Below are 18,123 nucleotides of genomic sequence, written 5' to 3' on the forward strand. Positions count from 1 at the left end.
TAATTTCGACAAATAAACACCAAATCTTTCTCAATACCAGAAACTTTATAATTTTGGTGTCAACAGAGTCTCAATAACATATTAAATGATTTTCAATTTCTCTAAAATAAATTATATATAGATGATCTATATGATATAAACTTTCAATACAATTGTGAATTTTGTAAAATTCGTATTCGTTAGAATGTTATTCACTACTTGTGTACAATGGACCACTTGAGAGGTTTGTGCATGTTAGACGTCACCGCATTTTGTGGCTTTGTTACATTAGTTTCTTCAATAATATTATTAAACATATTATTAACATGGCCGGCGGTGGTGCGATGAGTGGCATCTTGCACTCCGCACTATCGTACCTCTAGGTTTGCCGTTCCTCACTGTTTGTCGATTGGTGATGGCAATAGTCTTGGTGGTTGTACCTCTCTAGGGTGGTCGTAACCCGCGTCTCCAGCATAGGGTGTTCCTAAAAAATGACGTCGGGTAGATTGGTTGTTACATCGTCGATCGTCCTTGTTGCCATCATCGCCTCATTATACGTGGGAGTTGTTTAGTTGATTGGATCGTGTTTTCACGCTCTGTTTCGACTTTAATCCGATGGGACACTTTATAGCATTGCTAGGTATTCTTTTGTGCTTGTTTTCTGTGATGGGTTTCTTCGTCATCCTCAAATTCGGTGCCTCGGATATTGTACGGCTAGATATGGTGGCCATGATTGCTTGATATGGTTAGTTAGTGAGTTGTTGGTTGGTGAATTTGAAACCATGTTGGCGTCAAATTCATTCGCCATTTTTAAAAATTTGGTTTCAAGATTAGATTGTTCACACATCATATATATTTTTTGTAATTTGGTTTCGCGTCCGGACACAGATTCCCTAGATTGTGCATGTGATATGTGGGTATCCGGTTCTGTATTTCGATTTGTTTCTGATTTCATTTTCATTTCTTTACCTGCTTACGGTTGCATTGTATTTTGTACAATAAACTGCAGCACGCAGTAACGAATCATGGCCGTTTGATTTGAAATCGGCGGCTGATATTGCGTTGCAGTGCAAAACTGAATCTTTAATCTAAATCGTCTGATTTAATATTAATGGGTGAGTTTTGGTATAATGCAAAACTGCGTGCATATCTACAGCAGGAAATCTAAATCCGTATTTTGACTCGGTTAGGCTCTATGTCCCCATACACTTTTCTTTGTACTATTCCTTTTTATTTAATCTACTGAGGTGTTACAGATCCGTCTGAACCTTTTGCTTATATATCATTGCAAATCTTAAACAATCTCTCCATTGTTTTTCAATTAGCAGACTCTAAAAAAAATCCATGGCTTACTCTAAAATTCTCGTTTACTCCATCTTTGTTAGATTTCTCTGTTGTGCAACAATCAAAGGACAAGACCCTACTTTGTTGTATGAAATTTGTCCCGAGTCCTACAACAGTACTACCACAGCCAATAACACCTTCCAAGACAATCTCAAGACCCTCCTTTCTTCGTTGTCATCAAAAGCCATTGGCAACACTGAATACTACACCGCAGTAACTGGTGTCTATGGATTGTTCATGTGCAGGGGGGATATATCCTCTCAGCTTTGTCATGACTGCATAACAAATGCAACCCAAAAACTATCCTTAAGCTGCCCTTTGTTCGAAAGAGCTTTCATATGGTACGATGAGTGTATGGTTCGATACTCCAACAGCTCATTCTTTTCCACCATATCTACAACGCCTGGTGTTTACTTGGTGAACACGGCCAACATCTCAAACCCGAAAAGCTTCATGCCTTTATTGTTTTCGACCATGAATAAAGCTGCTGATGAAGCAGCACAACCACATGTTGGTGAAGAAAACAAGAAGTTTGCCACACGGGAAGCAAATATTTCGACATATAATCATCTGTCCCTTTAGGGTCCGTTTGGTGCACAGGATAAGAGACAGGATATGATAACTGTATCATATCCTGCCGCAATATAGTGTTTGGTGATACAGCAGGATATGATAAGTTAATCCTGAAGCTTATCCTATCCTGTCTCTCTAGTTATAATTCTTATCCTGAATTTGAGCTGGGTTACCAGCAGGATAGGATAAGAAGAAAAAAAAATTACTGATTTATTTTATAAAATATATTTTAAAATACATAAAATAAAATTAATAAAATATAAATAATAAAATAATTAATTTTTAAATATATATGTGATTTTCTCACAGGGATAATTTTGTAATTTATATATTCTAAAAAATCAAAATTTTACTAAAATTACAATATTTTAAAGTAAAATGATTATTTAAAAATTGACAAATAGGGATATTAACTTAAATTTTATAAAAAATTAAATATAATTCTTTTGCAATAGTAGTTTTATTATTTACGTATGAGATATATCATATATTTATTTGGCTTATCTAACATGTATATATTATTGAGTTATTTATTTGATCATGATTCATATAAAAAATTAAACTTGATTATTTTCTCATGATTTTTATTTTAAATTATATAAAGTTATTTGATTAGTTATTTATATTTTTTATTTATAAAATTCAAAGTATAACAAAATAATTTTTAAAAAATAATAATTGTTTTACAAGAGTAATTTTGTCAATTAAATATGTTATATATCTTATCATATTATTATGAGAAAGTATGTATTAAAAACAAAATATAATAGTTATCATGTTTGTTATCCTGTGTGCACCAAACATAGGATATGATAACTGAGTATAACTGTTATCCTGCTGTTATTCTATCTTATCCTTATCCTGTTTTATATCCTATCCTGTCACTATGCTATCCTGCGCACCAAACGGGCCCTTACTGTCTAGCTCAGTGCACACCAGACTTGTCACCCAATGATTGCAGAACTTGTCTCAGTACTGCTATTGGGAATCTTCCACAATGTTGTAATGGAAGGCTGGGTGGGAGAGTTCTATTTCCTAGCTGCAATGTTAGGTATGAACTATATCCTTTTTATAGGACTACTAATACTTCTTCGCCAAATCAACTTGTTCCTGAAACCAATTATACGAAACAAGATTCTAGATTTTCACAAGATCCATTTTATGTTTCCTATAATTGTTCAAGTAATCGCAGTACAATCAATGACAAAAACTTCAAATTACTTCTCTCTTATATGTTTTCTAATGCTACAAACGGCAACAAATTTCGTAAAGTTCAAGTGAAAGAAATGGTGTACGGATTCTTCTTGTGTCGAGGTGACCTTCCTGTTAACCTCTGTAGTCAATGCGTGAAAAAGGCAACAGATCGAATATACTCAGAGTGTCTTTCATCCTCGGAGGGTATAATTTGGTACAGCCACTGCTTGATTCGTTATTCGGATCAGAAATTCTTCTCTAACTTCGAAACAAGACCTATGTACCGTGATATAAATATTACCGTATACTCAATATACGACCAAAATTTGTTCGCTAGTACATTATCGAATCAGTTATCTCAACTTGCGAATTTTACAGGGGATAGTAATGAAAGATATATGACAAATTCATTAAAATTGAATGACGTACAAACCTTGTATTCTCTTGAACAATGTACACAGGAGTTGTCTAGTAACGAATGCTCTTCATGTCTAAATAATATTATCGGTACAGAAATTCCATGGTTATTTTTGGGAAGTGTTGGAGGAAGAGTTTTATATCCTAACTGCAATTTGAGGTTTGAATTGTTCCAATTTTATATGGATGGTGATGAAGCTCAGCCACCTACTTCTCCATTATCAGGAGGAGATGCAGCAGGTGAACTCTTTGTTCAAGTAGGATTAGATTTTTCTAAAGTAAGATAACAATAAAGCTCTGTTTGGAAAGGTTAATAAGCTTAGCTTATAGCTTTTAGCTTATAAGCTAAAAGTTTTGTTTGGTAATAGTTTTTAAAAAAGAGCTTATAGCTTATTTTACTAGCTTATAACTTATTTTTCAAACGTTATTTCAAGTAACTTATGAGCTTATAACTTATAACTTATCATTTTTTTCTTTGAATTTTACCCTATCATCTTACTTGAAAAAAAATTAAATATCTTTTAAACATATTTTTTTATGTTATTTCATACTAGTAAGCTAGTTCAACCGCTAATTTTACCAAACACTTCAATCAGCTAGCTTATTAGCTATAAGCTAAACGCTATCTGCCATAAGATCATCTGCTATAAGCTAGCTTATTAGCTATCCACTATTTTTTACCAAACAGAGCTTAAGAGATTTATAATTCAATCATATTTCCTAAGAATATGTATATTGGACCCGTTTGGATGAACTTATTTTTGAGCTTATGTGAAACAACTTATACAAATAAATAAATTTTTATGTATTGTTATAAGTTTTTCAATGTATTTTATCAGAAAACTACTTATAAAGATATAATTTTTGTTACTGAAAACTTATGAATTAACGTAAAAATTTATTTATTTGCATAAACTATTTTAATAAGTTAAGAAGCAAGTCAAATCCAAAGGGTCTGTATTATATACATTTTATTTTGATTTACATCGAGGACAATTCTGAAAGAAAAAAAGTTATTCACCTCAACGGTATATTAATGAATATATCCAAATAAGATGTGTAGCAAAAATTCACCGTATAATTATAAACCATTTATTTCTCATCAATCATACTCCATCCGACCTTATTTATAAGCAAATGTTACTTTTTAGATTTATTGAAAAATCAATGTATCTAGCATATATCTAAGCTAGATACATCAAATATTAAATAAATCTAAAAAGTAACTTTTATAAATAAAGCCAGAGAGAGTATTTCTTAACATAGTCTAAAGTGAGTCTTTACCCGCTATAGAGTAGTCAAATCTGCCCAAGTAAAGTTTGGACTTTTCATAAATTTTAGAGAGAATGTCATAAATAGGTACTTCTATTCTAACCGAATTTTTTCGTTATGCATGAACCATAAATTAACTTCTAACCAAATATTTAAGGGGACCAAAACTTTTACCACTTAGATCGATTCATTCATAGAAAAACTATATATATCTAACCACTATTTATATTGAGTAAAACGTGAATAAAAACTTAAACTTCATTTATGCATCCAAATGCGATTTTTATAAATTATGATATTGATGTATAATCGTTTTGTGTAGAGAACCGTAAAATTATCATCATTGTTGTCCCTGCCATTATTTTGTTGATCCTTTTTTTTATTGGCTACTATTTGCTAAAGAGAAGGGGAAGAAAGAGTCGTAGGACTATTATTCTTCGGAAAAATTGTAAGTTTTATTTAAGTTTACATTTTTTTTTTTGACAAAAGATTAAATATGCTTTAGTTCTTATAAATATATAAAAAAAATTGAGCAAAGTTATTTTATTTTTAGCCTCTTAAAAAATTTGCTTTGAAATTTAGTCTCAGAATTTTATTTTTTAAAGTTTCAGTCCTTTCTTTTTTGAAAGGTCCATATTGCATATCCTAAGTGACTTTTTTTTTTTTTGTGACATGTCATTGATAAAACTTTATAATATCTTGAGTTTAATAAATTAACTATTTCTTTTTTATTAATATATCTATAACTACATTTTGATCTAGTTGGTGAAGAAAGTGCCACTTTAGAACCACTTCAATTCGATTGGGAAGTCATTGAAGCAGCAACCAACAACTTTTCTAATGACAACTACATTGGCAAAGGCGGGTTTGGAGAGGTTTACAAGGTTAGAAAATGCAAAGATAGCTTACCGTTTGATTAATTATATATGATATTTCTTGTTTCTATTTTTTTTAACCCATAAAATGAACAATAAAGAAGGGGAACTTCTACGATACATCTGAAATATTTTAATGTACCTTTACATAGATCAATTAATTAATAAATTAACGATTATTTTATAAATAAAACAAAACTATTTATCGATTATTGTATTTCAGGAATGATAATTTCATAAGGAAAAACACAAGTTCAATGTTTTTGAAGCATTATACCATTTTTTTTACATTTTTTTCATAAAAAAAATTCAATAATGACTATTATAAGTGATAAAAATTCAAAAAAATATAAAATTTTATTTTTTTACAATTTTTATAAATAGTATTTAATTATTATAACAGAAAAATGATTTTTTTCGAAAAAATATTCATTTACCTAATAATTTAATGACCTAATGTACCCGTACATTGAACTTTTTCATATGTACACTACAAGATTAACGTTTTATGTGTTTTTATTGAATACCGTTAAGCTTGATCAATCTCAATAACATATCAAGTGATTTTAGATTTTTATAGAATTGAACATGAATGATCTATATGATATAAACTTTCAATCCAACGGTGGATTTTGTAAAATTTGTATTCGTTGAAGCGTTATTGAGCGGTGTTACATTACTCAAATGTTACACCGGTGTAATTTGATCTCTCCCCATATATATATATACAACCGACTTGTTATAGTTTGTTTCATTCTTTGATTTTGTTTTATAGCCGGTAACATACTATATCTCTCTCTAATTTATAAGACTTTGTTTGTTGAAAATGTACCATTTATTTATCTGTTTTGACCATATTTTTTTAATAATATATAAATGTAAATATTGACATATAAGATCTTGTTCAATTTGTTTTGATGAATATTTTCAAAATATTATGTTTTTATAATTTTCACTAATAGAAAATTAAAGATATTAGTGATCAAAATTGTGCATTGACTAGTACATTGCAATAATTAATAGCCAAGGGTATTGTTTATATTATGAAAAGTCCGCACTTAAAAATATTTGTATCCTCTTTATATATAGTATAGATTAAATTAAATTTTATACAATTTTTTTTTTTGGTAGAGAATTTTATTAATAGAAGAAATTAGATTTGTTGATCTATATTATTTGTCACCTGTTATTTTTCCGCCACCCTCGACTATTTTTTCTGGTTCCGTCCCTGTTATGGGACCTTAATCAATAGGTTATGTAAAGTCGGAGAAACAAGTGCAGCCTTGCAGTTGATGGGAAGTTGGTTCAACTTCATGTGGTAATATACAACACGACTATTGATAGTATGTGCAAGGATAAACTTGTTGATGATGCTTTTGATTTATATTCTGAAATGGTTGCTAAGAGAATTTCTCCTGATGTTTTCACTTACACCGCTTTAATTAGTGGCTTTTGCATCGTCTGTAAATTGAAAGAAGCAATTGATTTGTTTAATAAAATGATATTGGAAAACATCAACCCGGATGTGCTCACTCTTTACTATATTGGTTGCTGCTTTTTGTAAAGAAGGAAAAGTGAAAGAAGCTAATACTATGTTTGCTATGATGATGAGAAAAGGTGTTGTTGTGAATTCGTTAAAAAATCACACTAATACGAAACTTGATGTGTGGAGCAATTGAATCAAGCAACCAATATCAAAGAGTATAGAGACGATGATAATAATCTAAAAGCAAGTAAACAAATAAAAGAGAGAAGAGACACAAATCTTTGTTTACCCAGTTCGGTTAAAATAACCTAGTCTGGGGAGAGAGCAACCCTCCGTTTCACTAGAATCAAATAAGTCACTTACAAGCAATTCCCAAATTTGGGTTACATGAATTAGCAAACCCTAACTCTACCCAAATCCCAAATTCCTTCCCGTGATGAAGAAACTCAATTTGACCTAGTCTACCCAATGTGAACAAAGCCAACAATAAACCTTTGCCCTAGAATTATACCAAAAGAAAACTCTTTTGTTCTCTCTCTAAAACCCTAGCCTTTGATGGTGGCAAATTCTTATTGTTCCTTTCACTCTCTTATTTTTCTATGAATAAAGTGATATCTATTTATAGAAAAATATATGCCAAAAAACTAGTAACAATCTATTTTAAAATAAAACAAATCCAAGTCAGAGTGTCCTCCAAGAAAAGATTTTATTTCACAAAAAATCAACAAACTTGCATATTTTCGCCCGAGGCACTAAGTTTTCCGCCTGGGGCGTGAAAACAGTGGCCAGCTCCTTTTCCTGCTGCAAATTTTGCCTAAAGCACGAAAAATTCTGCATGGGGCGGAAAAACAGTAATCTTGAAAAAAAACTTTTGACTTCTTGTTACTGAGATTTCAAGGCATATCTAACAATTCTCCACATTGCCTTTAAATCGATGGTAATCCCATCAACCACCGTGCTTCCGTCTCCATCTTGAACCTCTATTCAAGATCACCGGCTAAGTCCAGATCCCACTTGAACCTTGACCTAGGCACCATCCTCCACTTGCTTCCCACAAGTTGTACCTCACCTTCATTCCTCGGAATGCCTTCCGCCCTCATGAAGATCTTACCTCCCACTACCGTAGGATGTTTGATTTCTTATACCTTCAAAGATATTGAAGTTAACTTGCTCATCATTGAGCCTCAACATTAAATCACCCATCTCCACATCAATTACAGCTCTCCCGGTTGCAAGAAAGGGTCTTCCCAATAACAGAGGCACTTCGGCATTTTCTTCCATATCGAGAATTACAAAATCCACCGGAAAGACAAATTCGGCCACACTTACCAAAACATCTTGTAAGATTCCATAGGGGTATGTGATGGACCGATCCGTAAAAGATAACTGCATCTTCGTGGGTTTAGCTACGGCAACAGGTATCTTTTTCATCATAGAGTGGCGCATCAAGTTGATGCTTGCTCCTAAGTCACAAAGTGCTCTCCCAACATGTAAATTCTCAATAGAACAAGGTATAGTGAAACTACCGGGATCTTTCTTCTTTTGTGAGAGTTTTGTTTGAAGAATTGAACTACACTCTTCCGTCAACAACACGGTTTCATCCTCTTTAGGCTTCTTTTTCTTAGTCAACAACTCCTTCATGAACTTGGCATACATAGGCATTTGCTCCAAAGCTTCCATAAACGGAATTGTGAATTGAAGGCTATTAAACATCTCCATGAACTTCTTAAAGTCGATATATTTTCTCTTACTCTTCTTTTTGTGAGGGTAGGGTAGCTTATCATGAGGTAGAACTACCTGAGCTTTTTCTCCATCTTTCAAAATTTTACTCTTAATTTTCTTTAAATTTGAGTCGTTATCGACAAACCTTGCATCATCTTTTTTCTTCTCTTCTACCTTTCTCTCATTTTCAACTCCTCCCTCTTTTTCTTTTTCTTTATCATTTTTTTCTACTTTTTCATTTTCACTCCTCCCTTCTACCACTTTCTTCTCACCCTCACTAGACACGCTATTTTTGTTCTTCCCTATGTGTGGATAAGGCAACTTCACATAATAAGGAATTTTTTGAGGTCCCACTTTCAAAAGTTGATATTTTATCTTCCTTAACATTAAATCGGGATCAATAAGTCTTTCTTTCTTACTTTTCTCTTTTTTTTCCTCACTCTCATTTTCGACATCTTCCTCAAGCTCACCATTTCTCTCATTTTCCACTTCCCCCTCAAGATCTTTTTCCTCACTCTAATTTTTTTCAGTTTTTTTTTTTTTTAATTAATAATTAAATTGAGAAAAAGAAGAATTATATTATACAAATTATTAACAAAAATTCTATTCTGCGTTTATGGTCTTTTAACAATTTGTTTAATCTAATTTATTTTTTTCTCAATTTAATTATTAATTAAAAAAATTGAAAAAAAAACACTTAAAAAATAAATTTAAAATTTTGGGAATTTTTTTTAAAAAATTGATTGGTGACATGGCAAGCCAAAAAAATAAAAAATACACGTGGCAGTACCACGTCATCCTCCGTTAGACCCATGTAGACGGCAGGGACTAAAACCATTGGCAACTAAAACTTCAGGGACTAAAAAGTGTGAAAACAAACTTCAGGAACTAAAACAAAAATTCTGTGAAATTATAGGGACCAAAAACATATTTAACCCTAAAATATAATGTGTTTGGAAGGAAAATTGTTGACTTGTTGCAAGGATGGTGAAGATATCATAAAACAAAGAGGAAATTAAGGGATTTGGAATTCTCTCCAATTTTCTCTCATGTTTTCTCTCCTTTTGCTTAATCCAATGGTTGATTCTCTCTTTTTAATGTTTTCTCTCCTTTTACCAACCCTTAGATTAAGAAACATGAGAGGAAATTGGAGAGGATTCAAATTCGAAATTAAGTTGGTAAAATATTCTTTGTTTGACCGACTTATATTTTAGGTTTAGTATAAAAGAAATGAAATTCTTTTAATTGAAAACTTATGGAAGAGCCATATTTTTCATATTTCTTTACCTAGGATCCTATACACGGTCCGTATTTGCGGTATATAGCAATTCTTTAGTTTTTTGAATGGTAAATATAATTTATAAAAAGATCGAATCAGAGTACAAAGAACACCAAAAATACCCTCAAAGAGTAAACTAAAAACATAAAAAAACTTTTCATAATGAGAAATTCCATTAAGATTTCAAATAGATAAATACATTGGTTTCTCAAAGCCCCCATGCACAACATTTATTAACTAAAAAAAAAAAAAATTAACACATGCCTAGTCAATTTTTCCACGGAAAGCATTCATCATGCTTTTCCTCAGGGTGTACCTTACAAGGTCCAGATTGTTTTATAAGCCAAATACAATTACTTTTATAACATTTTAAAAGATCGTTATCTTGATCATATGCATCAAATCTATGTATCTCATTATTCCATTGAACGGTACAAAAGAATAATGTTCCTCCAAAAAACTTATTTCCAAAACTCCAATCATAACTCTGACCTTGATGAAGAAGATGAGGTCCAAGATCATCATCCGCAGATTTGCAATGAACGTTTAAGTCCAAATTTCCTGACAAAGAGTTAGTAATAGTCACAGTCGTCTTGAAATAAGCACTAGTTACATTGTGCACTGATAGCAACGACAATACAAACATCAAGAGAAGTTTTTCTGTAAATAGAGACATTGTACCTTCGATTAATATTTTCTTTGAAAGTGAATAATCTTTGTTTGAAAATAAGTATATTTATAAGAGAATTGTAGAAAGAATACAAATATTTGAAAGAAAAGTAATTTATTAATATATTTAATATATTTTATTATGCATTTAGAGTGAAAATCATGACTTTCTTAAAATATGGAAAGGAAATCATAAAACAAAAACGAATTTAAGTTTTTCAAATCTCTTTTATTGGATCAATTTATTCTTTTAATTTTCCGGTAGAAAAGTTCATATCATTTCCCAAAAAGTATTCTTCTTTAATGGTATATCAAGAATCATAATATCGTGTTGACCTAGGAAACACCGACACTCCTCAAATTAAGCGTTTTGGTAGATAATGTTTGAACTTCAAATCCAATATATGTAGACTGGCATTTGGTAGAATCCTATGTGGGAAGCTTGGCATAATTTGTGATAGTGTTCTTTTGGAATTTAAGGAGTTGGTTCTAATGTGCGGAACCCTGATAAGAAACTTAGAGCTGACAAGTTAATAAACACCAAGGAAATTATTTGTGAATGTTAAGTAGTCCTTCCCTAAACTTTAAAGGGGATATGCAGAAATGTGAAACGATAATATTTGGTGTCAAAGTTTGGGGGAATTTCAGATGGTAAGTAAAACTGTTTTTAAGGCCACCCAAGAGCCAAAGACCTCTTTTCGAAATTCGTTTTAGGTCTCATATTGTGTTGCGCCGGCCCTGATTGTTATGAACCATGTCTGTCAAGTTAACCACAACCATTAGATCAAGTTATACATAGACAAGCATTAGATGTAAAGAATGTTATAATAAAAGTCCTTAGAACACCATAAGATGAACAAACACACAAGTAGTATCTTATGGTAAATGCAATAATTGAACATAGTACATAGCCCTCCAGATGAAAGTACAAGAATGATCAAAATTCAGTAAGAAAGTGGAATAGTTGTTTAGTTAAGTTTCTCAATAGTTATTGGGACTGTGTCAAAAAAAAAAAAAGTTAGTGGGACATGACAGAATCTACAAGAGTACATTATTCCAATACATAGACCATAGTGAAAGTTTATTCTAAAAACCAAACAATATTTGACATTGATGAAACAGAACAACTACTAGACATATAGATTTGCTACTCTTCTGGCTCAGCACCTGACCTGAGTATCAAACAATTACTCTATTAAACAAGTGAAATGAGATGTGTCTGACATGAAGCACAAATTACAACAATAGTTCAAGACAGTGAACATTAGTTAAACAGAATTTTTGTATTCAACTGAAGAGACACAGTTAAACATCGAACCTTACTACCTTACTAAAGAAAAAGATGATGATATAGGGGTGGCAAAGCGGCGGCCCGCCCCGTTTAGGCTCGACCCGTCCCAAAACTATGCGGGGTGGGACAGACCAACTTAGGAATTTCGGGGGGCCCGGAAGAAACATGGGGGAGAAGAGAAAAATTCCCACTACTTGAAATGAATCTTAAAATGCACTACTATTATTATAGTTAAACTCATACTATAGTGTTCCCACAATGTGTGAGTCTAGCTACTAGGCTATTCGACGAAAAAAAAAAAACTCTTACTATAGTTTTTTTTCTTGAAAAAATCTCATACTATAGACTATAGTTTTTTTTTTTTTTTGACAAAATCTCATACTATAGTCTATAGTTAAACTAAGAGGGTATCGTCAGAACCTATGTTCCCTAGGAACGGGTACGGTACCGGTACTGGTACGCGGTACGATATTCTTAGAAAATTAAAGTTACGGGTACTGATGACAGTCAATTATATGATGTTTTTAGTAGTAATTTAGGTAGTTTTAATAGCAGTTGAAGCCCAAAAGCAAGCAAATAACTGGAAAAGTAAAGTTACTTAGCCCAGAAGCAAAGAAAAGTGGAAAAAACAGCAAAAAGAGCAAAAATGTAATAAAGGAGCGTAGCCATCGTACCCACGATGAATCTCAGCGTGGCTCGATGAGCATGGTTGTGAAACTCGCGAGTAGACTCTTAAACTCATACGAGTTTACGTATCTAGGAAGCAAAAACGAATTGAATCGCTCATAGAATTGATTTTTGATAAACACGATTAGATTCAAATAGACTCACATAGACTCGTATACCTTTTTTTTCACATAGATTCAAATAAACACAAAAAAAATAAAAAAAAAATAAAATAAAATAAAAATAGACTCACATAGATTCAAATAAACACAAAAAAAATAAAAAAAAAAATAAAAAAAACAAATCAATTGAAAACTCTTAAACCTTTTTTTTCTACTATATATACGTAATAGTACATTAGTACCCAACATTTGGAATTAGAAATGAAGAAACTAGTTGCCATCGACGAAGAATGTGTTTTATCTGGGCAGAGTTTGATGATGATGATGATGGTGAAGATGATGGTGATGATTTCACTGGAGCTTTTGATGTATGAAGCCATTATCATATATATATATATATATATATATATATATATATATATATATATATATATATATATATATATATATATATATATATATATTTCACCGGAGCTTTGCTATTTTGTTTGTTTTATTATGGAGCATTTTTGCTTTGGAGTTTGAAATTTGAATTCTTATGTTAATTGGTGTTCCATTATATATATATATATATATATATATATATATATCTATATATATATATATATATATATATATATATATATATATATATATATATATATATGTCATTTATGAGCAACTTATATGCCTTTGAAACTCATTTATAAGTTTCCATAAACTCGTACGAGTCTACGAATCGAGTCTACGACCCTTTGCGAGTCTGAGTAGACTCTCGAGTCTGACAACCTTGGCGATGAGAAGGCGGTTAAATTGAAGAAAATCTGCAACAAATCTTTTCCATCGTACCATGATGGCTCGTCATCGTGGCACGATGACGACTTGAAAAGCACGCAGGAAATCCTGAGAAGATCTTCCATCGTACCACGATATGATCCATCATGGCCACGATGAGGCAAAAATACACGCCATCGTGGCCACGATGGGTGCGATGGACGCGCAGAAAAAGCCCAAAAACCCAACTGAAAAACTATAAATAGAGTCTTCTTCCTCCACTATTATTCATTCAGAAATATTCAGAGACATTGAATATTCACTCTAGAGTTAGGACAACTCTAAGGAGGAGGCCAAAGAACTCCAAGGCCAACAAGGTTCTTTTCTTTCTGTCTTTGTAATTTATTTTTCCTAGGTTAGGTGGATTCGAGGAACTCCCTTACGAATGCTTGGTTTGTATTTTGTACAATTTGGGTATAAATTCACTTGTTTTCTTATTGCAAACTCTTTTATTGTCCGGTTTTATATTTATTTTAATATTGATCACATTAGAATAAAATCTAAGGACCTAGTGGATATCGCATAGAAAATAAAGCTAGTAATCCTGAACGAATGACAGTATGCTAGGGCCAAGATTAGACCATATAAATTCAGTATCTAAGGTCTTAATATAGGATTAGAACGCACGATAATTCCTACCTGACAGAGTTATAACTAGTTAGAGGCACACGTGACGGCTTATGACACATGGAGCCACTAAGGTAATGATACCAACGTTTTTAACAAAAAAGTGGAACCTGAGGCGATGAAACTTAAATAGACTAAGGGTAACCACTAACTAGGCTCTCCACAGTTTGAAATAGAAATATGAAAAGATATGGCTTCGAACCTATTTTTAATAGTCTAATTCCTGATGAGGGAAAAAAAGGAATAACCACCAAGCAGGAGTAAGGGAGGGATCCGACCACACTTAAGCACTCGACGTAACTTCCAACCTCTTTGTAACTTCCAACCTCTTTTATTTCATGTATCTGTCAATTGGGTCATATCAATTTTGCTTTTTCTGTATTCGCCAACATTCTCAAGAGGGATTTTTAACCCGGATGCCATAACTTTGATCACACTCATCAAGGGTTATTGCCTCAAAGGTGAGATCCATAAAGCTTTGCACTTTCACGACAAGGTGGTAGCGCAGGGGTTCCAGTTGAACCAAGTTAGTTATGGGACCTTAATCAACGGGTTATGTAAAGTTGGAGAAACAAGATCAGCCCTACAATTGCTGAGACGAATTGATGGGAAACTGTTACAACCTAATGTGGTAATGTACAGTGCCATTATTGAAAGTATGTGTCACGAATATCGAGGCCTAACTCATCCTTACAAAACCGGCTTGTAAGGTGAGGATTGCCTCTAGTTTATAAACACTTAGTCAGGCCATCTCTCAACCGATGTGGGACTTCTTAACACACCCCCTCGCGTCCAGCGCTATTGGGCTTGGTACGCGGATATAAATGGTAGGTGACCCGATATCGGGTGGCCCAACGGATCTTGGAGAGGCTTTGATACCATCTTAGAATTGGGTATTGGGCCTAACTCAACCCTACAAAACCGGCTTGTAAGGTGAGGATTGCCTCTAGTTTATAAACACTTAGTCAGGCCATCTCTCAACCGATGTGGGACTTCTTAACAGTATGTGCAAAGATAAACTTGTTAATAATGCTTTTGAATTATATTCTGAAATGGTCGCTAAGAGTCTGTTTGGATGGGGAATTCTAGACATTCAAGGAATTTTAAATACTAGGCAATTCAATTGATTCAATTGAATTCCCTTGATTTTCAAATTCCAGTGTTTGGATAAAGTGTTGAAATTCCATCAATTGTAAAATTCTTTGTTTGGGTAATGTAATTGAATTTCATTCATTTAATTTTATTTATTTTAATAAAATTGACCATAAACCCAAAAATTGGTCGAAAAATAAAAAAAAAATAGGCTGAAATATCTAAAATTGGTCAAAAATCATAAATCGGCTGAAAAATCTAAAATCGACTATAAACCATAAAATCGTCCGAAAAACCTAAAATCAGCCAAAATCCATAAAATCGGCCGATAAACCGAAAAAATTGGCTGAAAAACCTAAAATCTGCCAAAAACCCTAAAATCGACAGTAAACACAAAATCGACTGAAAAACCTAAAATCGACTATAAACTCTAAAATCGGCTGAAAACCCAAAAAATTAATCGAAAACCCAAAAATCGACCCTAAACCCAAAAAAAACGGCCGAAAAACCTAAAATCGGCAAAAAACCCAAAAATCGACTATAAACCCAAAAATCGACCGAAAAACGAAAAATCGACCGAAAAACCCAAAAATCGACTATAAACCCCAATATCGGCCGAAAAATGGGTTTATAGTCTATATTAGGTTTTTCGGCCGATTTTGGGGTTTATAGCCGATTTCAGGATTTTGGGTCGATTTTAGGTTTTCGGCCGAGTTTTTTGGGTTTAGGGACGATTTTAGATTCTTCGTCCGATTTTTTGGATGTTGGCCGATTTTGGGTTTTCGGTCGATTTTTGATTTTACGGCCGATTTTTTGGTTTTATCCAAGGGTTCTGCGACAAGGGCTTGTTTGATGAAGCATTGGCCTTGCTATCAAAAATGAAAGATAATAGTTGCATTCCAAATGCTGCAACTTATGAAATAATTATCTGTTCCCTTATTGATGGTTTAGGCAAATTTGGGAGAATCTCACATGCTTTGAAGCTCGTCGTTGAGATGCATGATAGAGGAGGTCTACAACCTAATATATTTACTTACAATTCTATATTAGATGCTTTATGTAAAAACCATCATGTTGAAAAGGCAATTGCATTATTAAAAAAAGTTAAGGACGAGGGTATTCAACCAGAGATGAACACATATACTATTCTTATTCACGGGTTGTGTAAAGTTGGATGAGTAGAGGATGCGATAAATGTTTTTGAAGATCTTTTGGTCAAAGGCTATAATCTAGATGTTTATACATATACTGTTATGTTATGATCCAAGGGTTCTGCGACAAGGGCTTATTTGATGAAGTGTTGGCCTTGCTATCAAAAATGAAAGATAATAGTTGCATTCCAAATGCTGCAACTTATGAAATAATTATCCGTTCTCTGTTTAATAAAGGTGAAAATGATAAGGCACATAAACTTCTACATTAAATTATCGCGAAAGGTGTACATGAAAAATTGGCTTCTTCATATTGGGATTCAAGTTCAAATGTACTATTGGGAGGAGATGGTGAACTAAAGGATGACTCGGTGGTGGTGAATCCACCGCCAAATTACTCTGTCTCTGTTGAAAGACGAAAACACAACCGATGTTCGGCCTGTTTGTTTGAGATTTAAAAAAATGATTTTTTAAGAAAAATCATTTTTAAGAAAATCACTCACTTTTTGTAGAGATTTTGAAAAAAATCTAAAGCTATTTGTCGTTTGTTTAAAATCATTAATATCTATTTTTTTTTAAGATGGTGAGTGATGATGAATGATAAATAAAATGGATTTTGATAAAAGCTATTGAAAATAGATTCTCATTTTGATGAAAAAAATGATTTTTTTACTAAACTCATTTTAAAAAAACAAATCTGAAAAAACACAAGTAAGATAAAAAAAATAGATTTTGTTGATGAAAAATCTGAAACAAACATGCCCGTTATCTTTTCACAAATTTACTAGTACTAACTATGAGTAATAATAATAAAGTTATTATAAAAAATATAATAACAAAGTTATTATAAAAAAATATAATTAAGTTAATTACTACTGTCAAATTTAATTAAAAAAAATGTTAATTACTATCAAATTTACTAAATAAATTATACAAGGGACTTTTTTTATTAAAAGTCAATAGACCCGTGCGAATGCACGAGTCTTTTAACTAGTACTTTTAAAAAGTACTTTCTCCGGCCTTTTTTATAAGCAAATATGCCTATTTGCACACTTATTAAGAAGTTATTTCTTTGTTTTGATTTTATGTAAAATTTCTATTACAATTCTTCAAATGACCTTAAATTTGCATTGGAACTCTACGATCATTTTAAAAAGTAGAACAATTAATAATGGTATTTTTGGAAGAATAACATTAAATAAACTTGATTTTGGTAACTTTTGCTTATATTTATAGCCAAATTTTTTTGTTGACGTTTGCTTATAAATAAGGCCGGAGGGAGTATATTACAAAAATTTCAAGAGTCTTTTACTTTATTTCCATAATTTTATTGAGAAAGGTAATTTGTTGAAGCAATACACAAAACAATTCTTGTATTTTTTAAAAACATGCAACAACTATAAAAATAACAGTAGCAGCAGTACGCACTCGAACAAACGAGAGAAAACTTAAACTTTTAATATTCTAACCATAATTTTAAAAACCGGCCCGGACCGACCGGTTGGACCGGGAACCGGTGGGTGGCCGGCTCGGTTCGCATGCAGAACCGGT

The 18,123-nt window shown here is 32.3% G+C and overlaps 4 protein-coding genes across 4 annotated transcripts; 2 read left to right on the forward strand and 2 right to left on the reverse strand.

Moving 5' to 3' along the window:
- The first annotated feature begins 1,123 nt into the window (after positions 1–1,123).
- LOC123907041 (putative cysteine-rich receptor-like protein kinase 23) lies at positions 1,124–5,921 on the forward strand. Its single transcript, XM_045957112.1, has 4 exons — positions 1,124–1,895; positions 2,810–3,747; positions 5,102–5,227; positions 5,542–5,921. Exons 1-4 carry the CDS (start codon positions 1,324–1,326, stop codon positions 5,697–5,699), a joined length of 1,794 nt encoding a protein of 597 aa, XP_045813068.1. The 5' UTR covers positions 1,124–1,323; the 3' UTR covers positions 5,700–5,921.
- A 2,326-nt stretch (positions 5,922–8,247) lies between these two features.
- On the reverse strand, positions 8,248–8,859 carry LOC123904837. Its single transcript, XM_045954446.1, has one exon. It carries the CDS (start codon positions 8,857–8,859, stop codon positions 8,248–8,250), a length of 612 nt encoding a protein of 203 aa, XP_045810402.1.
- Positions 8,860–10,409: 1,550 nt separating this feature from the next.
- Positions 10,410–10,817, reverse strand: LOC123904838 (S-protein homolog 2-like). Its single transcript, XM_045954447.1, has one exon. It carries the CDS (start codon positions 10,815–10,817, stop codon positions 10,410–10,412), a length of 408 nt encoding a protein of 135 aa, XP_045810403.1.
- Positions 10,818–13,179: 2,362 nt separating this feature from the next.
- On the forward strand, positions 13,180–16,844 carry LOC123904839 (pentatricopeptide repeat-containing protein At3g22470, mitochondrial-like). The gene is made up of 4 exons (XM_045954448.1): positions 13,180–13,257; positions 14,775–14,985; positions 16,250–16,585; positions 16,690–16,844. Exons 1-4 carry the CDS (start codon positions 13,180–13,182, stop codon positions 16,842–16,844), a joined length of 780 nt encoding a protein of 259 aa, XP_045810404.1.
- The last annotated feature ends 1,279 nt before the right edge of the window (positions 16,845–18,123 follow it).

The sequence above is a fragment of the Trifolium pratense genome, linkage group LG2, assembly GCF_020283565.1.
Source record: "Trifolium pratense cultivar HEN17-A07 linkage group LG2, ARS_RC_1.1, whole genome shotgun sequence".
Lineage (NCBI taxonomy): Eukaryota > Viridiplantae > Streptophyta > Magnoliopsida > Fabales > Fabaceae > Trifolium > Trifolium pratense.

What these genes read in the sequence shown, in the direction of transcription:
- LOC123907041 (XM_045957112.1), top strand. Translation starts at nt 1,324, where the DNA reads ATGGCTTACTCTAAAATTCTCGTTTACTCCATCTTTGTTAGATTTCTC. An exon ending in ATTTCGACATATAATCATCT is followed by an intron (nt 1,896 to 2,809) that starts GTCCCTTTAGGG and finishes CCAAACGGGCCC; the next exon opens with TTACTGTCTAGCTCAGTGCA. An exon ending in TATTATTCTTCGGAAAAATT is followed by an intron (nt 5,228 to 5,541) that starts GTAAGTTTTATT and finishes ATTTTGATCTAG; the next exon opens with TTGGTGAAGAAAGTGCCACT.
- LOC123904837 (XM_045954446.1), bottom strand. Translation starts at nt 8,859, where the DNA reads ATGGAGATGTTTAATAGCCTTCAATTCACAATTCCGTTTATGGAAGCT.
- LOC123904838 (XM_045954447.1), bottom strand. Translation starts at nt 10,817, where the DNA reads ATGTCTCTATTTACAGAAAAACTTCTCTTGATGTTTGTATTGTCGTTG.
- LOC123904839 (XM_045954448.1), top strand. Translation starts at nt 13,180, where the DNA reads ATGTGTTTTATCTGGGCAGAGTTTGATGATGATGATGATGGTGAAGAT. An exon ending in GTACAGTGCCATTATTGAAA is followed by an intron (nt 14,986 to 16,249) that starts GTATGTGTCACG and finishes GTTTTATCCAAG; the next exon opens with GGTTCTGCGACAAGGGCTTG. An exon ending in TATTCTTATTCACGGGTTGT is followed by an intron (nt 16,586 to 16,689) that starts GTAAAGTTGGAT and finishes TTATGATCCAAG; the next exon opens with GGTTCTGCGACAAGGGCTTA.